Genomic DNA, 24,179 nt, shown 5'->3' on the forward strand with positions numbered 1-24,179 from the left:
ACCTTTGGAATAGGTTTTTCTTGGGTCTTGGTGTGCCCATGCATGCACACATTTTTTCTTCTTCTTATGGGAGTTACGCTGTTATATAAATAATGTACTACTACGATGAGAAAGCTGGTCTGAAAAAAGGCATGAGAAAGCAAAAGAAGTAAGAAACACTAGCAACCTTATTTATGTTCACTTGATTTCCTCGGGGCTTTCTGAGGCTGGATTTTCAGCGCATTTTTTTAAATAATACACTTTTTTTTGTTTATTTCAGAAATAATACTCGGTTTTGAGATATTTCAGAAATAATACACCGTCGGGTTCGTTGAACCCGAAATTTAAAACTCGGGGTAGAGGAACCCGAAATTTCAAAATCGGGGTAGAGGAACCCGACTTATTCTTTTGGCGGGAGGGCGAAAAAGGAAAAAGAAAAGGAAAAGAAAGAATCGGGTTTTAGAAACCCGATATTAGTGAATCGGGTTAGGCGACCCGAGATTCCCACATATTTCGGGTTACTCTACCCCGATTTTTGAAATTTCGGGTTCCTCTACCCTAATTCTGAAATTTCGGGTTCCTCTACCCCAATTCCTTCTTTTCGCGCGAGAAACGGATTAGTCGGGTTCCTCTACCCCGATTTTTGAAATTTCGGGTTCCTCTACCCCGAGTTTCAAATTTCGGGTTTCCTGAACCCGACAGTGTATTATTTCTGAAATATCTCAAAACCGAGTATTATTTCTGAAATAAACAAAAAAATGTGTATTATTTAAAAAAAAATCGCGGATTTTCGGAGCAGGTGCGCGATGCGCACTTGTACTGTTCACACAATAATTAGCAGTCATCATAGCGGTTTATGCCAACTTCTTACTTCTTTTGCTACTACTGAGATGAGAAAGCTGGTCTCAAAAAAAGAAAAGACATGGAAAATAAAAGAAAAAAGTATACGGGGAGGAGATGCGGGGGTGGTGGCCGCTGCTTGGGGGGGCTTTCCTCCTTCGGTTGGCATGCTCCAGAGGCGGGCAAGGATGCCGGGGCGGCGGCCCCGGAGCTGCGGCTTTGGGCGCGGCCAGGCAGAGCATTTGCCGCGGCGTGAGGTGTAGCGGTGGATGGTCTTGCGGTGGAGATGGTGGTCGACGACATGGTCTTGTTGCCTCCCAGCGGCTCCCCAAGCTTCGCGTTTGGGTTCGAACTCCGGGTGAAAGCCTTGCACCGACTCCGGTCTGTGCCGATGACGGCGGCGCCTTCGGGCGTCGTATCCCTTCTTGTTGGCGTCGTTGTGGAGTTTCGATCCCGACCGACGCGAGTGGCTTCAAGTTCTTCGGGTGAAAATCTAAGCTCCATCGGGAGCGGGCGACGGTGACGGATGCGTCATTACCTTGTTGGAGGGGTCGCCTTGGAGCTCTTGGCCTTTGCGGTGCGACGGGTTCTCGGCGGTGGGGCACATGGTTATGTGGTCTAGGGCAGCGGACGCCAGGGCGGCGGTCCTGGACGGTGGTGGCACTTCGAGGCGGCGGCCTTGATCTCCTTTGCGGCAGCGGCCCTATGGGGCGGGGTCATGGCGCTGCTTGGTTTTGGGTGGCGATTCTGGGGCTGCGTGGGCGGCAAGGTCGTCGACCCGGCTGGTGCGTCTTCGGGCTATGCGAAGGTCGTCCTGGTTGCTACGTCGGGGCGGCGGCCCCGAAAGCATGGTGCTTGGGTGGCGACATGGATATCTTTGTGGACGGCGAGTTTGTCGACCCGTCTGGTTCGTCTTCGGGCAATGCGAAGGTTGTTCTGGATGGTACGTCGGGGAGGCGGCCCCGGAGCTAGAGGTGTGTTTGTTGCGTTGGTAGCCTGCTTTGTGTGGATGACGGGACTCCTCGCTTGTGCGGTTTTTCGTCTCGGTTTTCCTTATAAACCGGGCACTATATGGTTTTTGGACCCGGTTTCCCTTATAAACTGGATCATTCTGTGCATAGCACTCTATCTATCTAATCGGACGGCAGATTCGACTGCCTTTTCCTCAAAAAAAAAAAGTAATAAACAGTAACAACCTTATTTATGTTCACTTGATTTCCGTGGTATGGTTATTATTTAACTGTTATCAACATTTTGCAATGGTGTCTATGCCGAATAACGTCTATCTAGTGTTGCCCTCCAATCTTGCCCTCTGATTCTTGCCCAACAGCTGTTTTATGAGGTTGTATATCGAAATCACATAAATATGGGTCGTTGTTTTCATCAATTCAGTATATTTTCAGAACTAGTTTGGTCATTCAAGCACAAGATTTATCGCAAAAAATTTCATTTTCCACTAGTGACCGAGCGATTTCTGGAGCCAACGGGTGTGATTTCCTCTGCGACGTTGTCACCTACGATGTGGCACTTTTCCCGTCGCATGATATAACAGTCTAAATTCTAAAACAATATGTACTACTCCCTATTGGTTGTAATAAATCTTATTATTGTGGCAGGAGGGAGTGTATGTTGGATAGAAGGATTACAACTTGATTTTACAAAATATCAAAATATTAGTTGAGATAGAAAATTATAAAATATGTTATACTCCTGCCGGCCGGTGACCTGTTAATATATTTAGATTGACAAATGGAGCTAGTCATATATTCAAAACTTGTGGGAGTAGCAGTGATAACTACTTTTTCCGTCTCGGTTTAAAAGCACGCACGCAGTTTAAGACAAATTTTGATCATTGACTTGATCAATAAAATATAGATTTTGTACATTAGACTCGAATGCCAAAAAGCTTCCAATGGTATATTTTTTGTAACATAGATTTTATTTAAAATAATTTCTTAAAATACGTGCACGCCTGTTAAACTGTGTCATGGTTATCCTGGCCTTGTTCCTTCTCTCCGAAACCGCAACTGTGTCCACTTTCACCCACCTCGCCCTTGAAAAAAGCGTCGTGGCACCGAATCCACGGCCACCAGCCGAACCGAACCACGCACGGGACCGCAGCTCCGCACCGAGCCGGCGCACCCGATTCCCCCCAACCCAACCAGTCTCCGGCGCTATATAACCAGCCGCGCGCGCCGCCGGGCACGCACGCACGCCTCCCCAGAGCAGAGCCCCACCACACACCCCGACGAAAAGCTCCTCACCTTTTTTCCGTTACTTTTCCCCTGGTACTACCAGCGAAGAAGAGATAGAAGAGGAAGGGGAGGCGGCCGGAGGAGGCGAAGATGTGCTGCTGCCCGAGCAAGGCGTGCTGCTGCTGCACGCTCGTCATCCTCGTCCTCATCGCCGTCGGGATCGTCTTCGGCTTCGGCGTCTACACCCGCGGATTCCACAAGCTCTCCAACGGCATCCACCTCCAGGACGACTACCCCTCCTCCGCCTCCTCCTCCTTCCGCGCCTTCGGTGGCCACCTCGCGCCCTCGCCGTACTAGGGACCCCGCCTCCCAGATCCGGCGCGCAGTGGGGATTCCGTCACGCGGTGCGGATGAGATGATGGGCTGGAGCGCCAGCATTGCTTGCCGTATGTGAAGGAAGAGGAAATTGGTTTCGGGGACTGATCGGTTCGCGTTTATTAATTTTTCAGTTGTATTCCTTTTGTTGTTTCTCTCCGACGATATTTTTGCCAGAGTATGAACTTTTCTGATTGATTGGTAATTAGCGTGCCGCGCGGCCCCCGTTTCTGATTGTTAATTCCTACTAGTTGAATGCCCGTGCGTTGCCACGGCTCCTAAAAACAATCCTGGCCTCATTTATAATGTAACACATGTGAAAATTCAGCATTCCAAAACATTAAGATTGCATAGAAAATATGTCAATCCCATTTTGCAATGGTGGTGAACAACTGTACATCATCAGCTTCGTTGAGTTCCATTTTATGATGAGGTACTCTTTGTCCCACTTGTCTTCCACCATCAGTACTTTGGCTTCAGTTCTAGGCATTGTGTCTTGTGTCACTCCTAACATCCAGAAGATGTTTAAGAAAATTCGTCTAATACCTGCAGGATAGACGCGGTGGGTCAGGCTCAGACCAATGCAGTACAATACCCGTGCAGGATAAAACTGAAAAATGAAACATCATGAGTAGAAAAGGTATAACATTCAAGTGTAGAACAGATTAAGCCATGATCTAAAATTGTGACAAGTTTATATTCAAGAGAACAATGCAGTACCTATGTGTAAGCTAGAAACAAATAAACATAAATACAAATTGACAAAGTGAAGATAAATTAATAAACCCAAAAGGAAATGAGACAAGTATATCTTCAGACCATAAAAATGAGTCATGTGTTAGTGACCACGGTGCAGCATTGCACTGTATTTGCAATGCTGCTAGAGGTGCCATCTCCAAAACCACCCTATCCCTAAGAGCGTCGATGGAGGATGGGAGTTTGTGTTGCCGTAAATTTACAGGTAGGAGCACAACAAATATGTTGCTGCAACAGCCGATGGAGGAAATCTAAAGAAAATCAATCATTTTGTTTCAGAATAGAAAAGAAATCTAAAGGAGTACATGCTCACTTTTTTCAATGCAACCAAATGCTGGAAAGTGTACGTCTATAACTAATGTAAAACACACTAAACAAAAATGACCATTAGTCTAGCAAGCTATAACATAGGAAGACTTGATATGGTCATTCTAATTAAGTCAGCATAAGTTTCTAATACATTTTTATAGATAAGTTTCTAATACATTGTTTTGCATACTTTTTACAAAAAAAAAAAGAATAAGAATCTAAGAGACTGCTAAAATATGAAAGATGGTAGATGCTACAAAACATGATTGGGGATATTTTTACCTATAGGAAGGCAAACAAATCTTAACAATCACAAATTGCACATCCCACTGTTAAAATGAACATGAATGAAAAACTCACCAGTGGTCATAGTCATGAAGGCGCATCTCCCCCTTCCCTTGAAGAGCGCTCAATGAAGTAAGCAACTAAAAGATGATCTCTGAATACTACTGTAGTCAAAATATACAATGATAACCACATTTGTTAGGCTGCACCTTGGTGCCCCACGGCCCCATGGAGCCACACCTTCTTTGGGTTGCTGCACTCATTTGTGCCCTTGGAATCTGCCTCGCTGCTGCTCCAGGCACGACCTCTCCAACCTGTCAGGCCGGACATTACTGCTCCAAGGACATAAATCGCGTCCTGCATGCCCAACTCCTCATAGATTGTTCCTATTGTTATCCCCAATATGCACAACCTCTTTAGGTTTCACGCCTAACAACTCAGAGGCCTTCAATCATCAACAGAAAGATAGTCCAGAATGTGACAACTCTTGTAACTGATGCTTTCTCAACTTTACCTGTCAAAATTCAATTGAAGTTGTAACTTCTGGTGTAACTCCTAGCCTGTTGATGGCTTTGTTAATTCAAAGCCGGGCTCATTTCGAGCCTTCCGTTTAAAAAATTCAATTGAAGCCTTGTATGATCACTTCAGCTTCTCAAGATTTTTCCAACCAAATGGAATCTTGTGCGTGATCTATGAAACTGTAGCTTAGTTATTCCTTTGACAAATTCTTATGAACGCATCCCCATAAATTAAGCCTATTGCTATAAGAAATGTTAGTCGTCTATAGTCAGGTCTAATTTGGCCTTACGGTATTAACTAACACCGATATACACAATATGAGTTCCGATTCTTAGTCGACATCGTTCTCCAAAATATTGTAAGATATTTATTGGCCATGTTCATTAACAAACCACAATTAGCACGCATTTCTGGAGTAATAGAAACAAGGACCCGTACCACTGGAACAATATCATATAATTACATGTTTCACCTTAAAAGATCCTCTAGAACATATTTAGCAGATAATTCTTACAAGATGCAGGTAAATAGAAATGGATCAACTAATTCTTGAGCAGTACTCCACAAAGCAAGAGTCTTATCTAGTAGTAGGGTCTGCCAGGATTAACTCATAGTTACTGGCTTTGGTGAAACTTGCTTACAAAGTTAATAGCTTTCACAGGTTGCATAAAAGAGAGCTAAAAAAACTGCTAGATATATTTTGTATTCTAGTAACTTCGAATATGCTTCCAGCAAACATAAGAAAAGTTCAAACTAAATGCTAGACCCAACATCCATGTGGAGGATGTCATATCCATATGCACAGGCAAGCATGATATGCAATTCTGCACTCGGATCTGCACGATAGCTATACGCCTATACTCGAACCAGTGTATAAACCAACATAATAATCACATGGATCTCTCTAACAATTTGCACATGCATTCATCCCGGTTCCAATATAACAAACGAGATGATAAGATCTCCTCTATGCCGCCTACAGACAACCAAAATAACAAGCCAGTAGGCACGGTAACCTACAAGAATTTGAAATTTAGGTACTAATTTCACCTTATTTCAGAATATCCTACCAGAAACTTAAGCATCAATGCTCCTCTCCCGCACTTATTAGCGTCACCAAAAACAAGAAAAACTATCGCATTCGTGTCCAGCAAGATAATTTTCAACGATCCAGCACCACATAAATATTGGGACCAATACACAATTGAAAGATACTAACCGTGGAGGGTTTGGCTCAATCTGAACAAAAAATGAGTAAAATTTCCGAGCAATTTAGTATTCACTGAAGAAAACAGAGGGTAGATATAACACCATACGAGGATGGTGTTTGTTGTGTCTTTTCAGATATATAGAAGAGATTTTGAAATGAAAAAATCTAGAGAAGAAAGAGATTCAGCTAGTTAGTCCAGATTACCGAGAGAAAGAATCTCCATCTTCATCGCCAATTGCAACTCGCCAGAGTGTCCAAGCATAGCATCTCTCATGTAGTACCCATGGGGGTGGGCGGTTTATACTTGGCACACACCTCATTATGTCCATTCCTTAAACTTCATGCTGAAACGAGGGCACAATGTAAAAGAAGTCGTATTCTTGAAAAGATGTCAACGAAAATCCTCATTCCCTGTAGTTGCACTATGCGAAAAATCATCCGAGAAAAAAACGAGAGGCTAATGAATCGAGTAGCACAAGTGTCCGTAATGAATGTTATTTATTGTTACCATTGCACATAATGATTCTTGTTCATGCGATCACCGGGAGGCGAGGAGGACAAGTGTACAAGGTCATGTCCAATTCGGAAACCGAATGGGTAAAAAAGCAAAGTAGTATCGACTCCATGGAGGAAAATCAACTTGTTGTAACTTGGGACACAGAGCGGTACTAATGGCTCCGCATCCTGGGAGTGTTGTGTTCCAATGGATCATCACGCCACCCACCTCGCCACCCGCTCGACATGCCCTCTATCGATGGTGTATTCATCTTGGTCACCGGCGCCACCGTAGCGGCGGCTGGTGATGGCGGCGAGATTACCTTTGAGTTTGTCCGCCTCGGATTGCTTGCCTTGGAACTACTTGTCGGAGGTCGTCGAGTGTGGTCTCTTGTATCGCAACTGCCTTGCGGAGTGGCGGCGTGGAGGAGTCGGGCGCGGATGCAGGCGCCCTCGCAGGTCCCGTTTCCTTCCTTGGCTGCTTCCTCCCTTGGCTGCTTCCTCCCGGTCCACTGACGCGGGGGATTCCACAGATGGTTGGTGTGCGTTTTGGGAGAGGAAGAGATTGGGGCGGCTGAGTGAGGAAAAGGGATGCACGGGAGGCGACGAAAAAACTGATCTGGCCGTGGCTATAGCTATAGCATTGGCTGTTACAAGATTCTAAAGCTCGGGTCGTCCTAGTTAATCGGATCTTAATAACGCGTCAGGTGAAGAAAAAATGGATGGGGGAGGAGATATAATATTTTAGCTTCGCGGGATTATAAAGTTATGCACTGCGGTGGCAATCTCTTGGTAGGATAAATCATCATGGTAGGATAAAGACGTGTTAGTTGAGAAATAGTAGGTGTTTGTTGTGCCATTTGAAAGTTTGAAAAGCTACGCCTAATGGTATGGAGTTGTTTGTTGCGTTGAGATAAATCATCTTGGATAGTAGACGTGGGGGGTATTATTGTCCATCCTGAAAATGTGACACCAGACATTCACCAGTTTGCTCTTAATAGTAGAGATACTGCTAAATAGTTTAGCGCTCCATCATGGACCGGGGGCACATGGATGGTCCGATTTATCCGGCGAGTTCAGATAATCTTAAGCGACCATCATCTGGCCTTGGCATCATGCGTTTGGTTTGGCTTGAGGCACCAACTGAACTGCACTATCACACGGGCCAAGGAGTCAAACGCTTTTCCGCAAAGCGGAGTGGCGTCTACGCTAATCCGTTCCTGTGTTGCTGTGTACGACACTGCTAGTGCTCCGTCAGCGGAGTCGGTTGCCTGTCCACCCAAAAGGTGGGTTCCGTTGCCTTGCACGTTCGTTCGACCTTGTGACTTGCAACGGCGCATCTGACCGACCTCGCTACAACTAGCGCCACTGTGCTCTCGGCTCTGCATATCTACTCTCTGCCAATAAAGGTATCTCTACCTGAGCAATGTAAACGGATAAATTGTTCGGACCATGCATTCCCGGCCTAAAATGGGGCTGAAAATGGGTCGTCACGTGACTGCTCGCTCTTGCTCGGCCATGTCTAGCTGCATCGCTTTGGCCACATCGCTTCGGTGCATGTGCCTACCACAACCTTCAGCCCGCCTTCAATGGCACGTTGCAACTCCGGCGGCTAGATTTTTACGCCGCCATAAATGGCACACGCTTGGAATCCGCTCCAAACTGAAGGCCTCTGTTAATGTAGTTTTTAGCAACATTTAGTTCCTCTTTTGCAAAATCTAGTAAATAACCTCGGATGAACTGTTTTGTCTCGTGCCGAAATCAACTAATTCGTGTTTGCGATTTTTAGATGGGGGATCCGTTCAGTCCTTTCTGTTTTTCGTGGGAAAAAAAAACAGATGCAGTTAACACATCAAGGCCACACGGTTCGGCCGGATGAGGTATCCGCTAGAGATGCTCTTAAGCTATCAGCTGCCCAATCGGGCGTGGACGAAGACCGAGTTCGCCCCAAGTTAATACGTGATGTGTTGCTATACACGACACGTACTACTAATGGAAGATTTGGTAATGCGACAATTAGTAACGTGTTGAGGATCATCTCAACTTTAAAAAGAAACGTTCAGAAGAGATATCTCAACGCAAAAAAGTACAGTTCTAATCCATCTGAAACTCCAACGTTTAATTTGATCATCTAAAGGTGTTACCCGCACATCACCGTGCAGTCGTGCCGGGCCCCTAAAGCATATTTTCTCTCAGTTTCATCATTATTTTCTCTGTCTCTTGTTACTCTTCCATTAGCTCACCTTATTTTCTTAGTCTTCATTAATTATATTTTTCATGGTAGATCGTTTTCAGTCATCTTTGCTCAGTCCCTCCTCTCGGTCTCTTCTTAATTATCTCGGTCCTTAGTATTTTCTGTTCTTTATTTTCTTGTTCTTTCATTCTTCTCTCAAATTGAGAACTCAAAGATAGACATTCATTTCCTTCGTAATTTCAATTTCTATTCAGACTATCTTTTGAGTTCCTTTACTTGTTCTCACTCTAGAGTTCTCATTTTTGTTCTTAATTAGCTCAGTCTCTCATTCTTTAGCTCACTCTATCATCTTTAGCTCGGTCTTTCATTCTCCGTCTCATTCTCTGTTTCTCATTTTTAGATCATTCTCTCAGTTTCCTTAATTTTTTAGTTTTGGTGTTTTAGTTTCTTATTTTCTTTCAGTTTCCTTGATTCTCAGGCAAACTACCGACTGTCCCATTCTCTTAGTTTCCTTCATTCTCTGTCTCATGGTTAGGCCTGTGAATTTTTCTACCAGTCTTTGATTTTCTTGTGTTGTCTCTTTGGTACAGGTAGTTTCTTATTTTCTTTTGTTCAGTTATATCCACTTCAGCCTTATCTATCATATTTTCAGTAATGGGACATCCTATTCTTGTTTTTGTTATCATCTGAATTGAGCAACTGAAACAGATGTAGTAACATGGCATGCAGATATGTTCATATTTCATAGAGTAGGAGCAGAGGACATGTACTAGCGGGTAGGATTTCCTAGATCGCTGGCTTGCCTTATCATAACCTAGTACCCAACACTGTACCAAATTAGGAAAATGCATGTCCAGCTTATACGATTTTTGTAAGGAAAGAAATTCAGAAAAAGTTAGCAAAGGGAAGTCCTGTTATTTTATCAGTTGCTTTCTTCCTAGGTTCTTTTCTCTATACATTCTTATCATGATCTTGTGGCAAACATAGATACAGAAACATAAATTTGGCGGCTTTTTTATCAGAGCATTCTAGGTTTCTTTTTTTCTGAATCATTCTTAAACTGACATGAATAGTCACAAAATCTGAGAGGTGGCAGCAACATAGTAAGGATGGTGACATAATAACATCCCTTTCTTCAGTTCTAGCTCATAGCCATTTTTTGAAACATGCTGGAGGTGCACATGACAAGTAATATGATTTCACTTCATCACACTCCCCACACGCGCTTGAGGTTGGGGAACGTAACTACCTAGAAGGCTGGTCACAGAACATTCATCGTGTACCTCGTGAAGCAGGCGGTGCCCACTTGTCGCCTGCAAGCCGGACGTTGGCCCGTTTAACCCGTTTATCCGGAAGTGCGTCAGAATCCTGCCCAGACGTGGACTTCCGAACACTGGACCCCCTAGGCCGTTTAGCCGGAATGCTCGCCGAAGCCTGGTTAGGTGTGGGCTTGACAGTCCGTTTAGCTTGAGTGGTGCCCGAAGCATGTCTAGGCGTAGACTTGCGAACACTTGTGCGCCGGGCCATTTTAGCCGAAGCCTTCCCCTCTCGTCGTGTGGCCGGGAACTTTCTTCCCCGAGAAAATGCAAATCGCTTGATTTCACCTATCAGCTCCGGGTCCGAAGTGTCGGTGAACTCCATGAAATCTTCCAGAATCTCGTACATCTTCCCGAAATCCACGAGGAGCCTCAGACAGGTCCGTTTGAGCGCCGCTAGGCTGTAGGTGTGCGCCATCTGCAACCTCTGGAGCACGTTCTCCGTGCCCACGTCCTTTCCCAGGCTCTCCTCGCACGTCTCCTTCAGGTTCGCGATGCAGTACTTGTCGCCAGCGGCGACGAGTTCGCTCCGGTGGGCGAGCAGCTCCTCCTCCGACACAGAGGCGCCGTAGATGTACCTGACGAAGGCCCGGCACGCGGCGATTGACATGTCCGGGGTGTCCACTGTGGAGAGCTCCTTCTCCCGGAGAGCGTGCGAGAACATGCTCAGGAACACAGGCGACCTCGCGGCTAGGACGGCGCGGTGGGCCCTGATGCTGCCTCCCGCCGCGTTGATGGTGATGTCGGTGAAGACGCTTTCTCGCAGCATGGACGCAACGCCAGATTGAGCTTGCTCCTTTGACGTCGTCTGCATTGGGACGGAGACCAAAGCAGACTTTGTGTGGCCGAACTGTAATCCAAAAGAAAATGCACTATTGTTACACTGGTTACGATAAATCTGTTTTGCTGATACAGTGAGGCACTCCACCGGAGGAGAAATATCACACGTAGAGACACATAGAGGAGCCTTAAGAATCTGCACTTTACTTTGTTGTGGCACTATGAATTTTATCTTCAGTCCTCTGCACATTTATATCCTAGACATACGTTCAGTTCCATTCATATACTCGGGAATATTCATATAAACTCAATCTGTCTGTCGGAGCAACTACAATGCAATCTAATAGCCTTTTAAGTGCAATCATCTAACTAATATAAGTCCAAATTACAGTAAATGATCTCACGACATAACTACAGTCTAGAATGCCACAAAATTAAAATCTAATTTAAATCAGCCCTAGATAATAAAACTAATTTTTCCGTAAATTGTTGTGATTACCCGCATCATGTACACATAAAAAAAACTATGTTATATTTCTAAATTACTAGAGACTATGCTTCTGATTTACACTACTGCAGTTACTTTCGTGTCTTCTGATTTCTCGATTATTCTCTTTTTAATACTAGCAAAGAAGGGCGCGGCGGCACGCCGCGCCAGATCATGGTAATTATCTAGTTAATTTTATTGTCTAGTAAGAATCCGTTATTTTGTAAGTCGCAGCGAGTTGGTATTTTTAAGGTTAGGGCGTAAGCTGTCCAAGAGGTGGTGCCCTTGAAGGTACTCAAAAGGTTGCAACGATAGTAGGTATACTTAGAATGAAAATTAAGGGCATTATTGAAAAATTCTTCTATTCGACGAAAAGAAACACAAATTCTGATATATCTTCCTACAGAATTGCATCAACTAACCGGAAAATTCTTCTACTTAGAATTGCCAGCTAAACCCTTGAGCCAATGACAATAGTTGCATTGTATGCATAACACTATTAAGCACTGAATGGTATTGGGGAGGCGCACATCAATTAGTTACTTATACTGATATATCTTCCTCCAGCATTACATCAACTAACCGGAAGATTAGTTACTGATACCAACTTACATTGTTGCTTAACACATAGTACTCCAGTACATAGAGCTTGTCGATTAGCTAGCGGTACTAATATACATTGTTACTTAACTATAGTCACTTATAGTGATACATCTTCCTACAGGATTGCATAGTTGATAGGATTACATCACATAACAGGAAGATTAGTTACTGGTAATATCTTGCATTGTTGCTTAATACATAGTACTCCAGTACATAGTTTGTCAATTAGCTAATGGTACTAATATACATTGTTAATTAATTAGCGGATAGCATGGTAAGATAGGTGCTACGGGTGTTCTTCTGTCTTTGAGGTATCAGCAGACGGCATTGTTGTCCTCGCCCGGTATCAGCTCTTCCTTTGAGACAAAGAGGGCAAGACCTTGGACAGCTTCTTTGTCGTTGTTGGGAAGAGGAAGAGATAAGTGCACTGCTGCACCTATTTGTTGAGGTGGAATTTTCAGGCATGTTGTTATCAAGAATCTTGACTGCAGGAGAAATAATTGAGACCAAACGATGGTGTTAAGTAAAGCAAGAGACCAACATTACTGAATTAAAAGTGAGCAAGATAAACAGGCAGCCAATTCAGTAGTTGACAATACATTATTGAACCAAACTGATGTGTTTAGGCTAGAACACTGTATTTGAAAGAGGACAGCATCATTCATATAGGAAGAACATCATCATTCATATAGAACGCATGATCACGGCCAATTCTCGTTCAGGTTTGATTCCAGGAAGAGGCTCAACAACGCCACCACCGTGTCAGCATCGTGTGGCTGCTCCTGCATCTTCCGCTGCAGTGGCTCCTTCATGTAGTCAATCTCGTCTCCCATCATTGACATCCCGTCCATCTGCCACAAAAGAGAAGTAAAAAATCCACACCAAATCAGTCCAGAAATAAAAGAAAATAGAATCAAGCAGACAGAAGGGGCACGCCTCACCGCCGCCAAGCGCCAAAAACCTGCAGAAGCGCAGGAAAGGAACAACATATGACCAACAGTTTTTTTCCCCCGAAATTATCACATCGAAATCAAGTTACAATGAAGGAGGCTAGCAGGCCATTAAAAATAATACTAATTTGCAAAAAATATTGTTTTTGTTTCTCCCACAGAAGAATCAAAATAATCAAGTAGTAAGCTCAAATTGACAGTTTGTAGTCCCATAGACGACAGAATATCAACTAATCCATTACCGTTTCCCTAAACATCAAGGCTTTTGCAATGTGAAAGCTCGCCATGTCATAACATGGGTATTCATACATTCGACATTTTCCCATATTGTTCTAGAGGATGTAGTTAAAGCAATCAGGGAACTTTTGGCATTTACGCTCGCTGTTGCAGTTCTTGCAGTTCTGGTAAGTCTAAATCCTCTTACGGACTGCAAGACATGGAATTGAAAACTGACCATTCAAAAAGAAAAAGAAAAACATAAGATCAGTTTGCAACATATAACGGTGATCTATTGGAATTCTACAAATCTTCAGTCTGATATTTGTACAGACAGCAAGAAAAGTAAGTAGTTCAACACGAACTTGAGAAAAACACAACACGTGGCTACCTGTTGGCGACGAACGAAATAAAAACATGGAGGAACTCTGAACTTACGTGGAAGTGCTCTGCTGGTACTGAAAACGAAAATCATTTGAGTAGAAGTTATTCAAATATATAGTCCAATTAACAACAGTACTTCTGGGAAGCATTTTAATACATTCAGTTGCAGGAAATGATTATTGTGTGTGGCAAAGGAAACTGTTTTCCTACCCCTTTATAGGGAAAGAATTTTTCTGGCAGGAAAATCTACACCGGAATATTACTTGGTCATAAGTAAAACATAAATGAGCTACAAAGAATTTAAACTATTGCATCAGGCGCATTACTATGACATTATCTGAACAGTCCTATTGCGAAGCACGTGCTACGAAAAGAGCTCCGACTGGTTTGTTGCAATACATTGGATTGACTCAGATCTGATTTCACAGATTTCAGAAGGAAGATAAGCAAACCAGGTCCACCTACAAACTTAAAAAACTGATTGTACAAATTTCAAAATCAAGAGAAGCAAACCAGTCTGTCTACAAACTTAGGCCCCGTTTGGCAACTCTGCATTTTTAATGCATTCTGAGAATAATACAGTTTTAAAAAAACTGAAGCATGAAACATTGTGAACTTTTTGCCTGTCAACTAAAACTACATTATTAATACTGCAGTATTCCTAAAACTGTGGTATTTTCTCTGTATCTAAAAAACAACCCAAACCTTTTTTTAGACAATGAGAAAGCCAGAAAAAAAGGAGCTGCGTCGCTCGCTCTTCTATGCTACCACCACCAGTGCCAGATGCCATATCTATTCAACTTACTACTGCTTACTCAATAGTCTGAATCTGACACTACATTATTATTTTCTAACCCAAATGAAAGGATCTGTAAAATAGGGTAGCTGATTGAAAGAGAAAAAGGGAATGGTACATGTAATGAGTAAGAGCACAGCATAGAAATTGTATACATACCTTCTCCTTTTCTTGGAGCCGAAACTGAGGAACGTTCACACAACTGAAGAACTATTTACCAAATAAGAAGATGAACAACCTGCAAAAAAGCCTTCTCTCAGAGCTAACTGAACAAAATAACATGTACTCAACCTGCTGCAATATATGCATATATTTTCTTAGAAGGGAGACGCACACCTGCCGGCAGCAGTGAAGCTCCGAACTCGGAGCTGGATGCGCCATCTTGGGGAACCGTAACTGGGGCTGGATGCACAATCTTGGGGACGGTAGCCACGACCATGTTCGTACTGTGGCTGTTCGGCGAAGTCGACCACAGGGTCAATGGAGCCGCAGCGACATCCAGACTCCATGGCCGCAGGTCCACCCGTTGTGTGGAGTGAGGAAGAGAAACCGACAGGTTTTTTCTTCTCTTTATCTCATCCTTCAATCCTGCATGTTTACTGGAATTGTGGTGAGTTTGCTTCTCTTTTCCTTGCGCGATCTCTTTGTCAAAAGATGACCGAGCTGCTGAAACCTGAGGAAAAATCACGACGACATGATCAAGCAACTAACAGCTCAAAGGAATCAATTTAAAGAATCACATGTACATGCGCTAGCTCTTTTTTTGATTCTTCATAATTTTCTTCCAAGATGTTAACTCGTTGAGAAGTTGAACCTGACATTCATACATAGCATTACTTAAAAGAAGTTGCAAAATTCTACTCTTTAAATCAGATTCTGCATGTGAATCGGTTATTTTGAACCAAATGCTGAACTTCAGGAAAATATTACAGACCACTGTTGAAAGTAAATGTGATAAATCATAAATACTGGCTCCAAGCTTCAAAAATGGTAACAACAGAACAAAAAAGAGAGTTCTCTTGATTGTGTTTTTTGTTGGGTTTCGTAATTCCTTAGCTCTATGGGAAATCTTAGGTAGTACTAAGTTTAGCTCTATGTGAAACCTTAGCTACTGCTAGGTTTAGCTCTGTGTGCAACCTTAGGTACTGATTGGTTTATGTTTGGGAGGAAATATCCTAGAAGGAACTTCTCGGTATGTTTTCCAATACGTAATAAAAAAATGAAAGTCTGTTCTTAGTGGGAAATCAAGAACCACAGATCAATACGTAGAACAGCATGTTTGCAATCTTTTCAACTTAACAGAAAACTTAATATTTTCCCTGCCAACTAAATTACTCCTAACTCTTTTAGTTAGTTTAAGCTGACCATCGGACCAACAAATCGGTGCAGATGTAATAAAACAAACAGATACTCCTCAAAGGAAAGCCTCCTAATAAATTTCTAAGGTCCTCAGTTGCGCAATCTGATTGAAAAAAATGAGTGTTCTCGGTCCTACATTTACATCGAAGAAACAATTTTTTATTTATCATTAACCGGGTTAAATCAACTTAAGTCTATTTCCCTTAGCATTGACACTGGATGTACAAAATATTGTCACATGGTAAAAGAAGATAGTGACTTAGGTAAGCACTTACACCAAACCTGAGCATGCATAAGAGTTATAGCTTCATATTTTATCTTGAGATGTACATGAATCTTTGAATCACAGTTAAAAGACCAATAGCCAAATAGCTTAGGATGGCACATCCTCAACCAACGAAACATGCGTCTTTTCTTTCCTGGCCTGCGCCCATAAAAGTAAGAATTTTTAGCATATGAAGGTATACTGTGTAGCGGGAATCTAAAGGTGAACAATCCAACTCGAAAGGGCATGTAATTTATCGCGAATATAAGAATCCCAAGTGTGCCAGGAAAGGAAGAAGAACGAAATAAGAAGCAGAAGGCCTACCTAAGCAGGCATCGATGGACGCTCGATTGAAACGGGAAAACGAATCCAGGTCACGGACAAAAACAGGAACTGCAAAGAATATGAGAAAAGTTAAATTAAGAGAACACAATAGGCATATGTATACCGTGAAGAAAGAAGCAAAGTAGTCTCCACGCTACAAATTGATTCATCTGAACTCAGTCAGGGCATTATCCAACGATGAAGAGGGAGCGGTGACGGGAGATGTTGCATCTCCGGAACTGGAATCTGAAAGAAAACAAGGACGGCCACTGGAGCGAGGTAGAGCGGCGAGCCGTGCGTTTGGGAGGCGAGGTCGCACGGGCTGCACTTACCTCGCTCGCTGCGGATCCGAGAGGGGCAAGAGGGAGGAGGCCACCGCGTCGGACGCCTCCACCGTCTTGAGCGCATTCTTCAGCATGTTGCGGCCGCTGATGACATAGATCTTGCCGCCCGCCTCGGCGCACGCGAAAAAAATACCGCTGCTCTTCACAGCGTGGTGGAGTCGACGGCGGCGTGGCCTTGTGCAGCCCTCCCGCGCCGCGCCATCTCCTCGAGCTCATCGACGGCGGCGTGGCGGAGTCCTCCCCGTGACGCGACACTTCCTCACGGCCCATGGTCGCTGGCGGCAAGGCGGCCGATTCGACGGCTGCCTGGCGCAGCCCTCCCTGCTACGGGCCTCGTCCGCGCTTGTCGGCGGCGGCCTGGAGGAGCCTCTTGCGGCGCAACAGCTCGCCTTCCCCTCCGTCACGCCTTCCCCGCCGCCACCGTCGGCTCTTTCGTCTCGTCCACCTCCGCGGCGTCGGCCCTGCCGTCGGGACGGGGCGAAGGCGAGCCGCGCCGGCGAGGCACGGGCGCGGGAGGCTGCGAGAGTGAATCGAGCGGCCACCAGCCTCGCGACGGCCATGAAGATGAGCCGCGCCGGTGGACATCGCTGCGCCACGAGATGCATCCCCTCCGCTGCGGCAGCAAGCGGTGTCGAGCGGTGATGTGGGGCCGTAAGGTGGGGCGGGACGTGTGGTGAAGGAAGAGAAGGCAGAGGAGGGTCTGGTGGGGGAAAGATTTTTCTAGATCGGTAAACGGTGGTCAAAGCGGTGGTGCGAAAATTAAGGACATGAACCCACCATAAATAACTACATCCACCCAGAGCAGAAGCACAAGCAGATCCTCAGGAGAGAAAACACGTTGAAGTTGTGGACTGCACACCACCTCTGAAAAATAGTACAGACCACCTGAATTGCACACATGAAATTCAAGATGAAAAGCAAACCAGTAAAAGGGTACGTGTCACACAGATGGTTAATCCGAAAAAAATTCAAAATTAGGAGAAAAAAGAAGGCTGTTCACGGTTAAGTATAGTATTATATTTGCTAGTGCAAACCTCAGTGATCTCCCAAGTCTCTTGCACGGCCAGAGTTTCTTCTTGCCTTTTTCTATGCCGGATGCATTTTTATCTCTTGATAATTAGAAAGTCTACATATAGTAATTCAACTATAACATCGATTATTCTTGGCCTCTAAGGCTAAAACCATTTTGACAGTCCAAGAGTGTCGGGTAAGAACTTGAGAGATTAAAGCTAAACACTTATAATAATTGAGGGACTAGAGATTTAGAAGTTTGCAAATAACCAGCAGCTATCTACCATTACTTTAAAAAAAAACTTGTGACTTTACCCTAGTAACGCTGACAAACTCGATCTCAACCAAGCAACTTATAGATGCACACCCATCCATCACAGTCCATGTATAATTGCCACTGAAAGGTGCTTCAACTTCTGTTTGTGTGCAGCGCTTGGTCAGTAATATTGACGAAACTTCATTCATTTTAAAGGTAAGTAAACAAGTAAATGCAGAGCAGTTTGAAATTACACAATACGAAGTATGAAGAAACTGAAAATAAACAACAATGCACACTGAAATGTTCGACAGCCGGAACCCGCAGTATGGATTATATATGAAGTAAATTTCGCAAGGACAAATGTATTGTAGAAAACCATAAGTATTATGTAAAAACTAAAAAAAGCTTCATAGAGATTATTAAGCATATTATGTCGTTACGGAATCCATGAAAAGATGATTAAGGTGCTTCATTTTGGCACGAAAGATATAGGCCACCGGTTTGGTCGATATCACACACTTGCAACAATATTTATGAACATGATTGATATGTTTAAGAAATAAATTAAACAGGCCAGTTTGGTTAAGTTAACGGCAATAAATGAAAGAACAGTTCCACAACCACAACATATATTACTTTTGTGTAGCGATACTAATTCTAAGGTGATAATAATTGCAAACACACCAAAACCGAAGAAAGTCTGAGGATGCAATGATCCTCAAGATGGTGATCCATTATCTGGAACCTTAGTTTTTGGCGGTTTTTAATAGTGGATATCAACGGGAAGACTGGTTTCCTAAAAAAACGACAACTAGATATATAAAGTTTTAAACAGACAATGCATCAGAAGAGTCTTTAGTGTCGATATCTGTCCTATATTAAGATGTTCTCATCTCTTCTGTACTTGTTGCACGAAACTTACTTCTAGATTGCATGGTCACAGTAATTTATTAATCACACAAGAAATTGCAGAACTGTATATAGATATCGGTTATCCTACAATATTGTGTGGCAGCCACACCTACGGGGTCTCTGCAAATTCATACTTGTAAAGTAAACAATGGGCGATGTGTTAAACTGTGCACTTCAAAATTCCTAATCGGTTAGTCATGAAATAAACTGGTAAATAACTTTGACTGCCTGATGCCGGCATAATCATAATTTATATAAGAAAGTTTACCTCGAAGTTTCTGTACTACGCCCGGGCGACTTTTTGGGAAAAATGTAAGTTTTAGGGAAATGGAGACAGTGCCACTCTCCCAGTTTGAACATGGCCAGAGCGTCACGCAAGTACTCTTGTTGGCTCGGACCACCGATATTTGCCTTCACAGTTCAGATGGAACAGTTAGACCATACGATATTTGAATAAATAAAAAGCATAGTAATACTGAGAAGGCAAATAGGTCCTCTTTGAATACAAGGTTTGGGAATCATCTTTTCGAGGGTGTTCTGCCAACGAACTTCGAGGAAGAAACATAGAAGCAAAGAAGAAGAGAGTTGCAATACCATCTCCACCAGCCAACATAAAAGGGATCCGATTTTTCCTTTTGCCCATTGGGTCCGACATGCAGCTGCACAAATCTTCCTTCGATTTCCACGTCCTTCTTCCCGACTGTCGAGCTTGACATCTCTAAGATGAAGATTTATTGGGGGAGATGAGAGGCGGCGTGTCGTTGAGATGAGAACCCTAGAACTGGAACGTCAAATTACCAAGCACAGGAGGTTTTTTTTTTTTTTTTTTTTTTTTTGAGAACACCACCCCTTATAGCTTTATTCAATCAAAATGTTAATACAAACTCCTGCGGGTGGGTCATTAAGCCAAACATACCGCCCCTCGACAGAATACACAGAGCCTCTAGCTAGATCATGTGCATCTCCATTGGATCTCCGACCTTCATGAACAAAATCAAAATGCTCGAACTCCACCCTGGTTGTTCTGATCTCCTTCACCACCTGGCCGTATGCTATGAGAACATCATTGTTGTTGATGCTCTTGATCACATTGGCACAGTCACTCGCTAGCTTGACTCGGCGCAAATATAGGTCAACAGCCAAAGCCATGCCTTCTCTGCACGCCATCGCCTCCAAGATCTCTGGATCGTCCACACCTGCCAACACCATTGTCGAGGCTCCCAGAAACGCTCCCGCCTCGTTCCTCGCTATGGCTGCTAAAGATGCCCGCTTGCTGTTCTTCGACAAAGCTGCGTCGACGTTTATTTTTGTGACACCTGGTGGTGGAGGAAACCACCTCGGCGCCGCCGGCCGTGCCCCCTTCGCTAGCTCGTTCGCCTCCCTCTGTACCTCCAGGTCTGCACAGAAGCGATTAATGAAACTCAAAGTGGATAGGGGGCTTTGATACACCTCCTCATACACCGCCTTCCTCCTCGCATACCAGATCGCCCATAAGCTCACCGCCGTAAGAGTAAACTCTTCATGCGATAACGCCTCAATTGCCGCAGCCAACCATCCTCGAGCATCAGGCTCCTGAATGTTGACCACCACCTCTACCATAACATCCGGTAGCAAGGCCTAGACACTTCTCGACATATTACATTCAAGAAGAGCATGCCGCCATGAATCTTGTGCACCACACAGCCTGCAAGAGTCGCTAGGCGCCATGTGTCTGTGATGGAGAAGATCCATCGAGGGGAGAGTCTGTTTAGCAAGTCTCCAAAGGAAAACACGCAGTTTTGAGGGGACTCTGACATTCCACAGCGATGTCCAGTCCTTCTCCTCCCCCTTAGTATCGGATTTGCCTGCATTTTCTTCCAACCATGCAGTCCTCCTTTCCTTCGCATCTACCAACATCCTATACGCTGATCGCACCGTGAAAACTCCCCTCTTCTCATAATGCCACGCCCACCAGTCATCTTGTTGGCGCGTCGGAAGTGGTATATTTAGCACTAGTTCGGCGTCCATAGGTACAAACGCTTCCTGAACTCTGTCAGTGTTCCACGTCCTTGTGTGATCATCAACCAGCTCACTCACCATTTGGGGCGGCTCCGCAAGTGGACAACAAACCGGTCTCAGCATGCAATCACGCGGCAGCCAGTTCGTGTTCCAAATATTAGTGCTCGCTCCATTGCCAATACGGCGAATCAGACCTTGCTTGAGAATTTCCTTCCCTTCTCTGATTGCTCTCCATACCCGAGACGGCGACGATCCAATTTCCGCCTCCAGGAGATCACAGGATAGAAAGTAGACTGCCTTTAGGATCCTAGCACTTAAGCTCTGAGGATCCTGCAAGACACGCCAAGCTTGCCTTGCGAGAAGAGCCAAGTTAAAAAGCTCTATATCTCGGAAACCAAGTCCTCCAAGCCCTTTTGGTTTGGTCATAGCTTCCCATGCCACCCAACAGGTCTTCCTCTTGCCCTCTTTGCTACCCCACCAGAAGTTCCGAATCAACCCATTGATATGCTCGCATAAACCCCTTGGTAGCTCGAAGCAGGACATACAGTATGTTGTTAGCGCCTGGACTACTGATTTTATCAGAACCTCCTTCCCTCCGGAGGATAGTAACATCTCCAACCAGCCCTGGATTTTCTTCCAAACTCGGTCCTTTAAATATTTAAAGGCTCCATTAGTTGAGGCACCCACATCTGTAGGCATCCCTAAATATTTCGCACTCAAAGCTTCGTTGTGAACATCCAACAAAACCTTGATCTCATCTCTGATAGTCTGGCTACAGCCCTTGGCAAAATGAATGGACGATTTGTCCATATTCACCTGTTGGCCTGAAGCCCGACAGTAAATCTGCAACACCTCCTTAATCGCCTCCGCGTTTTCCCTATCAGCTCTGAAGAACATCAGGCTGTCATCAGCGAAGAGTAAGTGTCCTACCACCGGGGCGGATGTGGCCACTTTAATTCCACTTAAGATCGATGACTCACTTCTTGATTTTAAGAGGCACGAAAGGCCCTCTGCTGCCAACAGAAAAAGATAGGGGGAGATTGGATCTCCCTGCCGAATCCCCCTAGAAGGGGTAAAACTCTCTGTAGCTTCTCCATTAAACAGTACTGAGAAGGATACAGAGGTAACCAACGCATGATCATCTCCACCCAAAGCCTATGAAACCCCAGCTTAAGCATGATGGCCCGTAAATAGCTCCACTCGACCCGGTCATAGGCTTTCTTCATATCCAACTTCAAGGCACAGCATCGAAGCCCCTTGGCTCGCTTCTTCTTCATGAAATGTAAACATTCATATGCTGTGATGATGTTGTCCGTAATTAGTCTGCCAGGAACAAAAGCAGACTGCTCCTCTGAGATGATCTCTGGTAAAATCACCTTCAGTCTATTTGCTGCCACCTTCGACGCTATCTTATAAATAACATTGCACAAGCTTATAGGTCGAAACTGCCCCAATTCTTCCGGGCTCGCCACCTTTGGTATCAGCACTACCAAAGTCTTATTAATTACTGCCGGATCATCCTCTCCTTTCAGCACCCTCATCACCACTGTAGTCACCTCCGCGCCACATAACTCCCAATACCGCTGGAAGAAATGAGCAGGGAAGCCATCTGGCCCCGGCGCCTTTGTAGGAAACATTTGAAACAGCGCTTCCTTCACTTCGCATTCCGTGAACGGAGCCAACAGTGAGTCATTCATCCTTGGTGTAACCTTGGCAGGCACTGTATCTAGTACCCCCTCCATACCTATCGTTTCCTCCGAAGTGTACAGATTTTTGTAAAAAGCCGTGGTCATATTCTTCATCTCCACTTCGTCACTCGTCACCTGACCGCTGGGCGTCGTCAGCTTTGTAATGCGGTTCTTCTTTCTTCTACGGCTCGCTCTCAAATGGAAGAAACGAGTATTTTTGTCTCCCGCAGCTAGCCACTCGTACCCTTGATCGTTGCTGCCACATAATTTCCTCCCTATGATTCAATTCCACAAGACGATCCGTAACTTTAATTTCAGCGTGTGTTGGCCCTTGTCTGCCGGGTACTGATTGCAACCTCTCGAGCTCATCCTTGAGCTTACCCAACTCAAGTCGCACATTCCCAAATGTGGTCTTCCCCCAGTTCTTGAGTTCACCCGCAAATGATGCGAGTTTACCCTGCAGGGATTGCAAGTCCCTTGCCTCGCCGGCTCCCCTCCATACATCAGAGACCATCGGCGAGAATTCCTTGTGTTCCTCCCACATCAGTTCGTATTTAAAGCCCAAAGACTTCCTCCGACGATTCTCCACGTAACGCCAACTGAGTAAGATCGGTCCGTGATCCGATGATACCGCCGTCAGGTTCCGGACAAAAGCTCCCGCAAAACGGTCACACCACTCCTGTGTAGCTAGCGCCCTATCGAGACGGACCCGACAGAAGGTGCCCCCAGCTACTTTCTTCTCGAAAGTCCAGCTCCGGCCCTCAAATCCAAGATCTCTGAGGCCGCATACATCCACCATCTCTCGGAACCCTGCCATCTGAGCGTGACTCCTTTCTTGCACACCTACATGTTCCGATCGATGTAAAACTTCATTAAAATCCCCTAAGCAAACCCAGGGTAAATCTGAAGCCGACTTGATGAACTTCAACATATCCCAAGTCTTGTATCTTTCTCTTGTCCGTGCTTCCCCGTATACACAAGTTAGTCTCCACGGAGACCCGACAGCCTCCGTAACAATAGTGTCAATATGATATTGCGAATACGGTAAAATCTCAATTTTTATTCCATTGTTCCAGAAAATCCCTAGCCCTCCACTACGGCCAGAGCTGCTTACAGCAAAAGAATGATCATAACCTAATGTATGCCGTAATCCTTCAACCCTCGACTTATGCACTTGAGTTTCTATCACGCACAAGATCGAGGGGGCGAAACACCTCGCGAAGTCGCGAAGCTCTTTAACTGTCGCAGCCTCGCCAAGTCCGCGACAGTTCCAGATAAAGCAACTCATTGCTGCTGGCGGCGCTCCTCGAGGGAGCCCGCCTTATTGCCA

The 24,179-nt window shown here is 44.7% G+C and overlaps 1 protein-coding gene across 1 annotated transcript; it reads right to left on the minus strand.

The window, feature by feature from the left end:
- Positions 1-10,429: 10,429 nt before the first annotated feature.
- Positions 10,430-11,287, minus strand: LOC124657159 (BTB/POZ domain-containing protein At1g55760-like). Its single transcript, XM_047195760.1, has one exon. It carries the CDS (start codon positions 11,285-11,287, stop codon positions 10,430-10,432), a length of 858 nt encoding a protein of 285 aa, XP_047051716.1.
- Positions 11,288-24,179: the final 12,892 nt, after the last annotated feature.

This window comes from Lolium rigidum, chromosome 5, assembly GCF_022539505.1.
Source record: "Lolium rigidum isolate FL_2022 chromosome 5, APGP_CSIRO_Lrig_0.1, whole genome shotgun sequence".
Taxonomy (NCBI): domain Eukaryota; kingdom Viridiplantae; phylum Streptophyta; class Magnoliopsida; order Poales; family Poaceae; genus Lolium; species Lolium rigidum.